Here is a 15,168-nt window from a genome sequence, read left to right on the forward strand (position 1 = left end):
AACGGACTTTCTGTTTGGCCGTTACGTGACTCGAGCAACGGACTTTCCAGCATAATTGGTGACTGCTCTGTGGGTGTGTTCTTTAATAGCAGTCACTCTGCGTCTCCACTACTATGGGAGTGCGCTGCTGTTTGTAGGCATTTAGGAATGACGGTGAAAGAAAGAAAGATGGCGGCGCCCGCACTATCGATAGTATCGTGACGGAGGAATCTATAATTCTAAACTGTGAGCATTAAAAGGCAAAAGAAGGGTCCCAATTTAACCATAAAATGGATTATTTGTTGAAAGAGCATTCAAAATAGCCTCGAAAAAAATTCGTAGACACTTACATCATCGCGTGTGCTAATTCACGCTTTCACAATTTCTAAATTCTCATTCATAAAACCACGTAATGGACCCAGAAACAAAACTATCTGAGCCATGGAGGATGCCATGTTGCTTTCCACCGTAAACTACTGCTACAAGCGGCCATTTTTGCCATTCGACGGCATGCACTCCCTCCGGAATTTAGGAACACGTTCCGCAGGAATTTTTAAACGAATGTCACTCGCGCAGAGTTACGCAGAGGAATAAAAGAATGCACCCCATGTTCATTTTTTTATGATACAGTACGGTTATTTTATGCTGCGGAACGAATTAATGTTTTAACATGTATTTCTATGGAAAAATGCATTTCGTATAACGGACGTGCACCTGAAATAGATTAAGTACGTTATATGAGGCACCACTGTAAACTATTCATTTTTATGTTTAGACTAAGGGTCTGTTTAATCCATTAAGAATGATGGCTGAAATCTTGTATAGCAACATAAAATGTCTACTGTGCACTGAAACACTAACAATCTGATATCAAAGAAACAAGAACTTTACAAAGGAAAACATTTAAAAGGTCAAACTTCAAAAAGAAAAATCTTAGTCATCTAATATCATATTAGAAACATGATCTTGGTCATGTAATATCAGTGTCATAACAGTTGTATAAATATAAGATCAATGAGATAAGACTTCAATAAAGTATGATCATTCTTTAATTTGTTGTTTTGATACTATCCATGAATAAAAAATCATTTTTATTTTTTATTCCTAAATAATGATCCTCTATAAGTAAGAACTTAATGTAGTTTGTTTTGATTTATATCAAAATCTATTAGAAATAATAAGCTAAACAACAGACAAAGAATAGAAATTATAAAGTGTGTGTTAAATGAAATTATGTTAATTGCTGTTACAGTTAAACATGCAAAATAAGCAATAATACATATTTATGACTGAAGATAATCTATAAGAAATAAATAGGTCAAGTTGCAAATTTTTTTCACTATTTGAATAGCTACCATTGAATAAGTAAATGTACTTTACAAAATAAATTCAGCTAATTTTTTCTGATTACAATTTGTTACTTTTTAATTAAATTATTAATAAAATTTGGTATAAAAGTAGAAATGCCACTGTTTTGCATACATAGTAATAATTACAATTATTATAATTCTAATTATTAATATTCATATAAGATGGAGACTCTACATATCTTCATATAAAAATATATTAATAATACAATGGAAAAAAAATGGCAAAGCCATGGCCTACAAGATGTGGCTAAATTTGTTTTATATTTTTCATTTAATAAGTTCTATTCATTTGATTCAGTGTTTGGTATTGTATATAAATTTTTTTGTAATACATTTATATAAGAAAGAAAGAAAGAAATTTGTTGTTATTTTTGTAATAAACAAATTCAAAAAATGTCAATAAACATCTAAATCAAGAGGGGGAACATATCAATCAAACAAAAAGTTCTACAATTGCATGCATAAAAAATTACTCATAATTACTGAAAAATTAAGAAACAATAATTTTTAATTCTATTAAACTTAGAAAGCATAAAATAGCTTCTGGATAGAGTTCCTAATATTTTTATTTATTCCTCTCTTCACACACATACATACATATAGTACATATACAAATTAAAAATATTTTTACATGTTAGAAGAAAAACAAAAAATTTACCAAATAAAATTTCTTTTATGATTATAACTTTTTAAAAACTTTTTGAGCTCTATTTATTGCATCAACTCTGTGAAATTCACAGATTCATCTAGTAAATATAAAATAAATAATGATGATGATGTTAATTACATTTATCATAATTTATCAGTACAAAAATATTTTAATACTGATAAATATATTTATTATTTTATTTTGTTGATTCAAATTTTTAAAAATTTGAATTAACAAAATAAAAATTTTTGATACACTGCATACTAGCATAATATTCATTATCAATAATAAAATAATTCTAAAATGAGTCCTCTGGTGATAAATAATAGATCAAAATTTCTTTATTATATCCTTGTACACGTCTTTTTTAAATTTTAAATATAAAACAATGCACTTTTAAAGTAATGAATTATTTATACAAAAAATTATTTGGAAATTACTTTTCTAATCTGAAGAAAAAATATATTTACTGTTATAGATGTTATTTAAAAGTAAATTATTCTTCTATTAAAATTACACAGAAAATACTAAAAATGGAATGCAACAGTATTAGCAAGAATTTTCAATTTTTGCAGACTGTTTTAGAGAGTTATGTTTTTATTAACTAACTCCTCTAAGTTACAGCATTAATTATAATTTAGAATTTACTCAGGAGTATAACTTGAATAAAGCAAAATTAAAGTATATAATAAAATTGGTTCCAAAAGTGTTTTCTGTTTCCATATTAAACAGGTTTCTACTTTGTAGAAAAACCATTTGAGACAGATTTTACTGTATAATTATGTAAAAACTTTAAATATAAAATTAATTTACTTTTTTTCTATAAATACTGACATGAAATAGCTAAATGGAAGCAATGTAAGTTCTCAAATTTATTTTTTACATATTACCAAAAGAGAACTTTATAAAGTAATCTGATAAAATTACTATGTAGTTGTTATGTTATAAAATTGGAATTATTATTTCTGCAGTGAAAAATCAATAAATCAAACTATGAATAGAATTTGACACCTAATTTTTTTCAACAGAAGCTTTTCATCTATTCAAAAAGTTATACTGAAAGTATTATGGAAATTTTTAGTACTAGAAAATTAACCTAACAACGTTCAATGTTTTAAATCAAATGTGAATCTGTTTTAGCATATTAAAAATTTTTTATTACTAAATTAAAAGTAAATATGAAGAAAATTTTATGTACTATGTCAGATTCTTTAGCATGACGTTTAGATCGCCTGGAATACTGTTCTGGAGGTGGTTTAATGGCTTGACGAGAAGGAATACCATGAGGAATGTAATCTTTGTCTTTTTTATCTGAATCTTCTGTTTCTTCACTAATATTCTAAAAAAATAAATAAAAAAGAATGACAAAGCAATAATTTTATTTCACTAAAAAGTAATTCTTAAAACTATTACAAAATTCTTTTATCTTACACTACATACAGTACTTAAACAGTAATAAGTAACAGTAAGCTTTAAAAATTTTTTATAGATAAAAAATACAACACAGTATTTAAAATTTTTCATTTGTAAATACAACCTCCTCTTCCTCTGCAAACAATGCACTCTCTTACATTGCAGCATATTTGAAAAAGACTGAAGTTAACGAGTGTGTGTAATTTTTTGTTGAAAACTGAAAATTCAAGTATTTGTTTGGTGCTTTAATTACTATGCATATCAGTTCCCATTTTCTTAAAATAAATTAAAAAATATCATTTCCTGACTTTTTACTCATTAAATGAAGTAAGTAGATTTACTACATTAGATCCACTTTGTTATTTATTACATTTTTACTCATTACTGTGTAATAAAATACATTTGCTATAATTCATACAACAATGACAGGAATCTTGAACATTTATTAAAATTATTATTATTTGGAAAAATTTTGAAACTTACAATTTCTCTTATGCTTGCTCCACTTTTAAATATATCATATGGATAAAGAATGCGTTCATAATGCTGCCTTAGTAATGACCCAATACTACGTCCATGTGGATAGCCCATGCGAGATGCTATTTTAGCCCATCTTCTCTCTTTTGTAACAACTTCCATTCCACCTTCTTCTTTAACAATCTAAAAAAAATTAATTTATATCATAATCATCTATAAGTCTCCACTTTTAATAAACAAGTGTTTTGACGATTATCAAAATATATTTGTATTTTATATTCAAAGTGTTTTCATAAATAAGAATATAATAAATATTTCATTTTTAAATCAAACTATTTCACACTCTATTATTCAAAATTTTTAAATGTGTTACTTTAGTATTCACATGTACTCTATATAAAATGAAAGAACTAAAATTTATTTTTAAATAAAAGTTTTCTATTAATCCAAGTTGCACTGATACATTAATCAGTTCCTTATTCTAATTGTTTTCAGTGATTTAATAAAATTAAATAATTGTAAATAAATTACTATATTATATAGTACAATAAAACCTGTCTATGGCAACCACCCATGATTCCTTCAAAAAGTGGTCTTTTAGACAGGTGGTGTTGTAATACTATATTTCCATATGTATTTAGTGCACTTTTTAGCCATTTCTACAAAGCAAAACTCAAGGTGAAGAAAAATAAGCAAATTTTTTCAACAATAGAGCTATATTGGTATTGTATTTTATTCTTATTGGATAACTCGATTTACAGGAGTCGTTATTTTATAAGGCAGTTTTAATACCAATATTTTAAAGATTAATGTTGTACTTGCACACACTCGATTATAATGCACACTTTCTTTTTCCAACTTAATTAATTCAACTTGGTTCTTTTCATTCGTTCTTTAGTTACATGTATTACATCATTGATATACAAGCACGTCATATCTCTCCATCACTTTGGTTTTAGTTTTCGTTAGTTTAATCTTATTTTAACTTAATAAATATACTGTATTTTTTAAATATTTTCTTAAGTATAGTAAGAAAAATTATTAATTAAGAATAAAAGGATTTTATTATTTTTTCTCGTAATACGATTTCATTACATTCTGCGATTATCCAATGACATTCATGGAATTGAAAAAGGAAGGTTGCCTGTAAAACTGATCTTTGCATTAATGCGTTTATTGTTTTTTGAATATTTTGCACGTGAAAATTACTTAGACATTATTTTTCTAAAAATATTGTGGAAATAAGGTAGGTTGATACAGAAACTATTTATCACACATGTACTGTATATGAGCTTCAGAAATAAATTTTATCAAATGATGAGATCAGCTGATTAATTGTATTGTGTACAATATTTTATATGTCAAGAAAAATACTGTAGGTCTACGGTACGATAAACTGACAGCAAGGATACAGTATGTACCCTTGTATGTAGGTGCATGTACTGTATCTGTATTTAAATTTGTGTAAAATACAACACCATTTTAAAGCAATTTAAAACAGAAAATTTAATAAATTAAATTTACATATACAGGCTAGACAATACATATTTACATGTGGGTATTAAAAAATTCCATTACCTTAGTCTGTCTAATCTGTTTTAACTTTTGTTTTAGGATCACTTCCTCAAGCTCATTTTCAATTAAATCTATGCTTTCCAAAAGTCGTGGTCTTTCAAGATTGATGAACATTGCTTTCAACCTTGAAATTGTGAAACGTGTCTCTGATAATGGGAAAGGTTCAATACGAACATCACTTTGTTCTTCATTATCGTCATCATCTCATTGTTTTCTGTTATTTGTGACAGTCTCTGATTAGTCTTTTCCCCAACCATAAATGGATCCTCCCAGTTGTCATCCAAATCTTCAAAGTATGAACATCTTGAACATCTTCAATAGCTACAACGTCGTTAATTTGTGCAGCAGTACAAAGCTCTTGAAGTTCCGCTTCTAAAATATTTACAGCATCAGAAGCATCTGCAGCCTTGTGAAAAAAGCCACACCTTCTAAAACACTTGCTGATCGTTTCAGAATTTACTTCCTCCAGGCATTTTTAATCCATTTAACAGCATCCAAAACAGTCAGTTGTTTAGCAAGTTGTGTTGCACTTTCAGTACTTTTTATCCAAACAAGAAAAAATTGTACATGTTTTTTCTGTAGAGTATCTTAAACTCCTGGATTATGCCTGGTCTAATGGTTGAAGGTAACTTGAAGTGTTTGGTGGTAATATTATAAAGCACTCAGCAAATCATTATAGATATACGTACTTAACACCTTACTCTTGCCGAGAAAAAATATATTTATTTGCAACAAACAAACAAACAAACGTTTTCAGCCTGCTTCACAGGCCATCTTCAGGCTTGGAATACATTTGAAATTAAAATTCCATCCATGGAATACAAAAATTCAAATTCAAAATTAAATAAGGTACAATCAAAATAAAATATTGAATAACTAACATAAAGCAAAAAATAACAAAAAATATATAAAAATGCAACAAATGAATACGTAAGCATTAATAAATGCAAATTTCTAAGACATACAATAAAACCATTATATTGATTGGTTAGAGCCCTTATTAAATCTTCCATCTCCATGAAGTATGGTTAAGAAGTTTAATAAGGGCTCTAACCAATCAATATAATGGTTTTATTGTATGTCTTAGAAATTTGCATTTATTAATGCTTACGTATTCATTTGTTGCATTTTTATATATTTTTTGTTATTTTTTGCTTTATGTTAGTTATTCAATATTTTATTTTGATTGTACCTTATTTAATTTTGAATTTGAATTTTTGTATTCCATGGATGGAATTTTAATTTCAAATGTATTCCAAGCCTGAAGATGGCCTGTGAAGCAGGCTGAAAACGTTTGTTTGTTTGTTTGTTGCAAATAAATATATTTTTTCTCGGCAAGAGTAAGGTGTTAAGTACGTATATCTGTTTGGTGGTAGAAATTTCAATTCAACATTTGAAAGTGAAATCTTTGGAATGGAAGGCAGAATTGTCCAGAAAAAGTAAAATTTTCCTGTTTTGGTTCCTCATTTTTTCATTTAATTTTTCTAACCATTCTTGAAAAATGTTTGCTGTCATCCAAGCTCTGGAGTTGGCTTTCCAGGTTACGACCAAAGTTGCAATGTCTACCTTTAAAGCATCTAGGTCAAAGTGACTTAGAAATGACCAATGCTGGTTCTTTCACTCCTAATACATTACAGCAAAACATTACAGTCAGGCATTCTTTTGCCATCTTGCCTCCTGAACACTTCTTTCCCTTTTTGATTAAAGTTTTATCCAGAATGGCACAATGTGTTATAGCCTGTGTTATAGTCATTGCAAAAATCATAACCATCTATCATCGAATCGTTTCCAATCTTCCACATTAACTTGATTGACGTCACCAATTTCACCACACAGCACAAGGTGCGATAAACAATGTTATGATGCTTCTGGAATCTTTCCAGCCATCCATTGCTGGCGCAAAACAACAAAACGCCTAATTTTTCTGCAAATTCATGTCCTTTTGCCTGAATGATTGGTCCACTCAAAGATATCCAATTAGCACTTGCCTTTTGAAACCACTCCCATACCAATTCGTTTATCTCTTCATCCGGCTGCTTTCTTTTTCGTTTGCTATCCTTGTTTCCATTGCTTTCCCATTCCTCTGATATCGACCTCTTCTGTTGCAAAATTTTGAAAATTTGCATTTTCCCACAGTTAAATTTCTCTGCTAATCTCTGTTGTGATGAACCATTTACAAGTTCTCTAATAACTTTAATACAATCTTCTAATGACAGTGCTTCGCATCTCTTTCATTTTTCTGACATTTTCAAACAAACAGAAATGAGTTTTCTTTGTAGCTGGACTAATTCATTAACACCTGCACCTAATTTCAAGAGTGGAAGAAGTGCACGAGATGGGTTCAAACAAGAGTTTAGACTCACTTATTATACTAGGAGGGGGGAAATGGGTTTAAACAATGGTTTAGACTAGATATATTCGTGGATGTGGTCATTTATTACAGTTGTTGTAGGTTGTTTCGAACAAAAAAAAAGTGATGCCCACAGTCGCATTACACAGGTGGTCGTTTAATACGGGTAACTTATACGAAGACTATGTATAAACTATTCTGTGACCGTTTGCAACCTGTATAGATAAAATATCTGAGAAATGTTGCTGTTTAATCAATACAGTATATTTCTGAAAAATATGACTATTTTTTTTTTTTGCACAAAACTGTATCTCATATGCATAGATTTTAGCAACAATTTAGCAAAACTTTGTTTACAATAAATATTTTTTGATCTACTGAAAATCTATAGATTTAACTTAAAATTCATCAAAAATTTTATCTAAATTAATAAATTTCCTAAAGTTAGGGTAACTGCATGTTATGTAAATACAATCAGTTTAAATTCATATGGAATAACACATATACTTGTAATACTGTATTTACTTGTGTATAAGATGATCTCACATATAGGATAAGGTAGGACTTTAAAGATCAAAATAAAGAAAATTAGATATATTAATACAATTCTAATTTTAATTTGTTTAATCACAAATAAAATATCAAATACACGTAAATGCACACATTGTCCCGCAAAAATTACTGGCATTTTAAAGTTTAAGGAAAAATCTTGTAAAATCAACGACAACAATTTGTTCATGTAAAGCTGGACAATCAGAAACCTTTTTTTGCCAATTCTTTTTCTTGCCAGTCAAATCCACTCTCCATCGAATCCACACTATGAGTTTCTCCAAATTCTGATTTCCAAATAATCATCTGTTTACATGTGGGAATGGATTAAAACTTATATCGGGCTCACGTGTGATTTTGGAATTTCAATTCGAAATTCAATTCAAAAGCTTTCCTTTTCCTATTGCTATTCATCTTTACTCCTGACAATACACAAGAATGATTCAAATGACCCAGATAAAATAGTTTCGTTTTAAACACCAGGGTGAGCATCTGGTAAAAAATGTGAATACACGGTTCACAAAAATTATTGTCAAAACACAAAGAATCTTTCACTTGCATGTATAGGACAACCTAGGTTTTTGAAATAGTGAAAAATGAACAAAAACCTTGTCTTATACACAAGTAAATACAGTATATATAATAAAAATTTATGTCATTGTAATAGACATAAATATACTTAGATTTTACACCTGCATTATAGATTAATTACAAAGTCAACAACATACATGAAAATTCCTTTAGAAAATGTGGAAATTTTGGATTTACAATATCTCAAATTTATGAAAACTAAGGAATTTGAAAAAGCCTATGTATAAATATTAACATGCTTATAGTTGCTTTATTTCTAAAAACCATTTTTGAATTCTTATTTCTCTACACTTTCTGACTTAGTTCTTTATCAAAGTACAATATGATCATGAATAGACAAATCTATCCATAATCCAAAATCTTACATAGCTGAGCAATTAAAACTTATAGCAAAATTTTATTTTAATAAAAATTAGCCCATTAATATGCTGTATGTGCATTTTTGCTAATAAATAAGATTTAAATAACACATGTTAAAAATTTAAGTTAAACTGAATTAACATTAATTATTATGTTTTAAAATTATAGTATAGTAAGTTACTCGTTAAATTATGGCATAATTTATTTCTACAAATTAATATTATGACATAATAATTCTTACTTTATGTAGAGTATAGAGATCCAATGCTTTCCTTTCCACATTTGGAATTTTTAACGATGATCCCTGAAAATATAATTAAAACAACATCTAAAACAAATGTATTAAAATTTAGTTACATAATTTATATATATATATATATATATATATATATAATAGAAATTTTTTTAAATAGTAAAACAAGAAAACTTTTAATATAGAATTTTCTTTAAAAAAGTAATTTAAATGTAAGTGTAAACAAGAAATTTTAACTCAAAAAACATTTCTGTTATCTTGAAAAGATAACGTATTTATATAATATCCATATAAATAAATGAATCAATGTTAATGAGAGATTCTCTTATTGATATTTTTCATCTGTTATAAAACGTAGTTCCAATGTACAAATTTGTTCATATTCAACAGACAAATAGGAAAGGACAAAATTGTGTTTGTTCAAATACAATTTTTCATGAGATGACTATACTTTGCACCACTAAGTAACATCACATAAACACAAGAAAAAAAATATGATATCAGCTGAACATAACTTTTGGAGGAACAGACAAACATCTCTCTCTCATACTCTAATTTAGTGATATGTTGTTTATGAATTTGTATTGCACTGTTATACTGTGTACTTTTCTTAATAAAAGTATTTATTAATACAGCATCTCAGACATGAATAAGTGTCCCAATTATAATAATCTAAGTAGTGAACAACAAAAGGAAAGTTATAAGTAGTAAGGAGAAATATAAAAAAAACATTTGGAAAGAATATATGGGTTAAAGTGTTTATTGTCCTCCTCTAATTTTCTGATAAACCCTATTATTCTTATTATGTAAAATTATATATAGTAGTAATTTTTAGAACTATCTATACCACATTATAAGAGAAATAAATGTACTTTAGAAGAAAATTAAGCTTATTTCTTGTTAAATAAAATTATTATTATTAATAGTAAGTTAAGATATTCATTAAGTTTTTTAATATTTTCTTTAGAATATAAAAAAAACACTCCATTGATTGTTGTAATGTTATAATATGGCATATCTTGAAAAAAAAAATAAACTACTAAGCTACTCTTTGTCAATTAGATTAATTAAAACAATTATAATTATACAAATCAAATAGATATTAAACTTATTACAAGAAATTTTGTTATTTGGAAATAAAAATATTTAGTAACATTAAACAAGAGGAGTAACAAGTTTTATCACGTTACATGTTAAACTGCCAATGGACAAAATTTACAGGATATAAATTTAGTAGATTTTTAAAACTATCAGAGCATAAACTTATTGGAAAATTTAATGAACAAAGTTGCCAATGTACAAAGACACATTTATATTTCCAAATTATCATCTTATTAACCAAACAATGTTTCAGTAAATTTCACTGAACTACTAAATTCTTGGTTTATCTGCATACAACTTCATAACTTTTTTCTTTTAAATTTAATCATCTTACAAAAATCTACACGCTTTCATTTAATTCTCATTAATGTATAAAATAAAAAAAGTTAAGATTTGACATAAATTGAATGCTGAATTTAAACTTTATTTCATAAAATGTATAAACAAAAAGAAATATTAATAGAAATTTTAGGTAATAAAATATATATATTAAATTTAAGAAAAATTAAACATTTATTTGTACATACCTGCAATTCCCAAAACTTAGCAATTTTATCCAGGAAATTTAGTTTTATTCTTGTAGTAGCCTATATAAAATAATGAAAAATGTTTATATTTTTAAATATTATTATTATTATTATTATTACACAATAAAATTCATAGATAAATAATCTTGATAATCCATTAAAAAACAAAAAATTATTTCAATTATGATATTGTTTGTAGCAGCTGATAAAATATGATATGTATAATATACAAAATTGTTTCAACTGTTAAATATCTTAAACAAAAAAAATTATTATAGATATTGAAGATGGATTTTTAATTTTTAAATTACTAAACTAAAAAATATAAAATCAATTTTCTTTTTCTATTTTTATTTTTGACTTCAATAAAACAATTAAACAAAGTGGAGTTGGATTATCTATTGATAATGACAGATAACCAGATAATTTTGTTTCTTCACAAAATTCGGTAAGTTATATGCAATCTAAACATGCAGACAATCTGTACATTTTGTACCAGTACATCACATCTGCTGTATGCCTCCAATGTGTTTATATATGGTTTTTTTTATCAGTCTGACAAAAGTTACAGTACATGATTATACTGTGTTAAGACAGAAAAATTTACAAAAATATTAATGAACACATTATTACACAAAATCAACACATAACGAATGTCAATACAATATTTTCTGAACATGTACAATATTTCTAGTCTGGTCTAGCATGCCAGATTATTATTGGGCATTTCTGGATTATAGCTATTTGCCAGAGAGTGCCAGGTTACTAAATATTCCAGATCATCATGTGCTGGATTAACAAATTTCTATTTCATATAAAATGATAATTCATGACCTATAATATATTTACAGAATGACAAATATTTTCAACAAAAAATGCTATTATTCTAATTGGAATACCTTAAAATTGCATTGCAGTCAAAATTTAAGAGCTAATTTTTCATTATTGCTGTTATACTTAATTTATGTAGTCTTAGATTTTAAAATTATGAAGAATCCAGATTCAAAAATTTGTAACACCAAGAGTTTAATATTTATTGAAAGTGAAAACAAATGTAGACAACTACTATGCCTTCACAAACTACTACATGTACAACTTACTGGGATATGTGGACACAAAATACAAATGCCATATTTCCTCAAATCCTTATTTATTTAAAAAAGTCAAAATCATCAGTGCTTATTCACGGCCTGCAACTATTCAAGATCCGATACTTAATTTTTACACAATGATTATTCTAACTACTGCAATTCATTTTGTTTCAGTATAATAACATAGTTTGTCAAAGCAAAACAGCTTTTAATTAAAAAAAAACTTCAGTCATCCTATCACTAAATTATAAAGCAATTACTGATATTTTTATTATTTTTAATTACTACCATAAATTAACAACAAAAACAATTATTTTATTCAACTTAGGCCGCGACTCCACTAGCCGTAAAAGGGCCGTAAAACCCCTCACCGTAAAAGCTTTTAATCACGTGACCTCATGGTCACGTGATTAAAAGCGAGTTGAGCAGTGTTCAACTCGCTTTTACGTTGGTTTTACGACCTGCTCAGGCATAAAATATCATGGTCACGTGATTAAAAGCTTTTACGGTGAGGGGTTTTACGGCCCTTTTACGGCTAGTGGAGTCGCGGCCTTACTGTATGATTTTCTCAATAGTCCAACTAATCACAACAGTAAATACTACTGGAAAATACCAGTAAAAAGACAACCATTTTTATACAACATCATATCATTGGTATGAGAATATCATACATGAGAACTGTGCAATATCATATTTTACGTAAATTTTTCTGAAAATGTGTTCTCATCAATGTTGTAGTTTACCATAATCTGAAATGAAACATTCAATATTGATGATGTGAAAATCTGCAAAATTTTGCCAACTTTTTATTTGAACATGATTAAAATTAAACACCCACACACTTATTTGAGACAGGTACTTATCCATTTTCACTGATCAAAATCCTAAGCAGTCATTCAAGGCAGGTGGCTAATCAAGTTCCTGTGCCAATTCAAGGAAATATGGTAATAAACTATACGCAGTAAAAATTTTTAAAATAGCTTGAATGAAAGGAATTTTATGAAACATATCTTAAAGGAATAAAAGTAAAAAATTGAATTGCACATACACACATTAATTAAAAAGGAAAAATTATCATCAATTGCTTTGCTAACTAAAAAAATTTGTAAAAAAGATTCAAAAGTGGACTTTAACAGATTACAAAAAAATCACTACTATATAATAAGAAATAGGAAAATATTTTAAACATCTATTTTTCAATACACCAACCAAAGCCAAATTATCAGGCTAGAAATGGCTATAATAATAATAATAAACTTTATAATTTGGTACTAGAGTTAGACATTAGGCATCATCTCTTGCTAAATTTAATAATTATAATTTTAATTAAATTATTATTATTATTATTATATTATTATTTATAGCCATTTCTAGTCCGATAATTCAGCTTTGGTTGGTGTATTGCTTTAATGTATACCGGGTTAGCTGATGAAGTTTGTTTAATCTATTTTTTTTTTTATTGAAACCAGATGCATTGAATATCAAAATGAATCATGTTGGTATCAAAAATGGAATTTTAACAGTTATATTAATAAGATCAAGAAAAACGATACTTTTATATATAAAATCAATATCATCTCTTGTAATTATTGTCAGGAATGCATTCTAAAAATTTCAATTCCATATTGCTACCATAAAATTAACAGAATAATTTCATCAATTTCAATTTTTAACTAGGTAAAATATAGTTTTCTTCTATTTGCAATATAGTTAATTTATGCATATATTTATGAAGTTATATTAAGTTAACTTCATGTCTAGTTACATCATCATCACATTTTTACTTACCTGAAAAATTTAAAAAAAATAAACAGAGTATATGTAGGCAGTTTTTAATTTAATAAAAATAGATATAGTTAAATATTAACTAACTATTTTGTGAGTTTTATGTTGCCATTTTAAATAACTCTTCATTAATTAACAGGGTTTCTTAAATATTTTAAGTGTAAAAACTTTTTAAATCAAAATAATATTTATTTGCATAGACTATAGCCATTTCTGAAAGTTTACAAAAATTAATTATTACATTATTCATTATTAAACATATTATATTTGATCTTTGCAATCCATAAATCTTGGCACCACTATTTAAAAATGGGTGTGAATTATGCAATGGAATAGGTTATATGATGATTTTAAATTTCAATCACAAGTTAAAGTTGATTCACACTATGCAACTGACTGATGGTAGGCAACTGAATCACTGAACCAATAATTATCTATTCATACAGGGTGGTTATAATTAAACTGACCATATTCAGTCCCCTCTAGAGCCCATTCTGCTCGTTGGATTTTGATGAAACTTGGTATATACCGTATTTTACGGACTATAAGACGCACTTTTTTCTTCGAAAAATTGCCTCCAAAATTCAGGTGCGTCTTATAGTCCATAGTGTCTTATAGGTATTTTTTTTTTTAAATTGCTTAAAAATTAAGGTGCGTCTTATAGTCCGTAAAATACGGTATGTTATATAGACCCATTGTCTATGTAACATATATACCAAGAGAATTCTACAATAAGAAAATAGTTCAAAATTCGATCCCAGGTGAAAATGTGGCACCTAAAAAAAGACAAAAGCAAGTCAGAAACTTTGAATACATTCTGTGATTGAGTAAAGTTTAATGTGTTCTCCATTAATATTAATGATGTGTTCAAAGCACAATACCGCATGTTCAATGGTAGTACGAAGAAAGTTTCCAGGAATTTGAGCAACATGGCATGTAATGCTGGCTTTCAATTTAGTCAGAGTCCTAATCCCTCATCCATAAACACCATCTTTTAGGAATCCACATAACCAGAAATCACAGGGATTCAAGTCCAGTGAATGAGGAGCCCAGGTATCCTGAAAAGCTCTGGATTTTACATGATCCTTGCCAAAGTTA

At 27.3% G+C, this 15,168-nt stretch overlaps 1 protein-coding gene across 3 annotated transcripts in view; it reads right to left on the reverse strand.

The window, feature by feature from the left end:
• The window catches only part of Kdm5 (Lysine demethylase 5), a 111,505-nt gene that overhangs the window by 71,486 nt on the left and 24,851 nt on the right, over nt 1–15,168 (reverse strand). For all 3 annotated transcript variants that reach the window (XM_067263293.1, XM_067263292.1, XM_067263291.1), the window contains exons 3-6: nt 11,195–11,254; nt 9,555–9,617; nt 3,895–4,071; nt 3,197–3,337 (exon numbers count right to left, since the gene is read on the reverse strand). In XM_067263293.1, coding sequence (XP_067119394.1) covers nt 3,197–3,337; nt 3,895–4,071; nt 9,555–9,617; nt 11,195–11,254 — 441 coding nt within the window. The remainder of the gene's footprint in view (nt 1–3,196; nt 3,338–3,894; nt 4,072–9,554; nt 9,618–11,194; nt 11,255–15,168) is intronic.

Source organism: Centruroides vittatus, unplaced genomic scaffold (genome assembly GCF_030686945.1).
Source record: "Centruroides vittatus isolate TY-2023 unplaced genomic scaffold, ASM3068694v2 contig_1758, whole genome shotgun sequence".
Lineage (NCBI taxonomy): Eukaryota > Metazoa > Arthropoda > Arachnida > Scorpiones > Buthidae > Centruroides > Centruroides vittatus.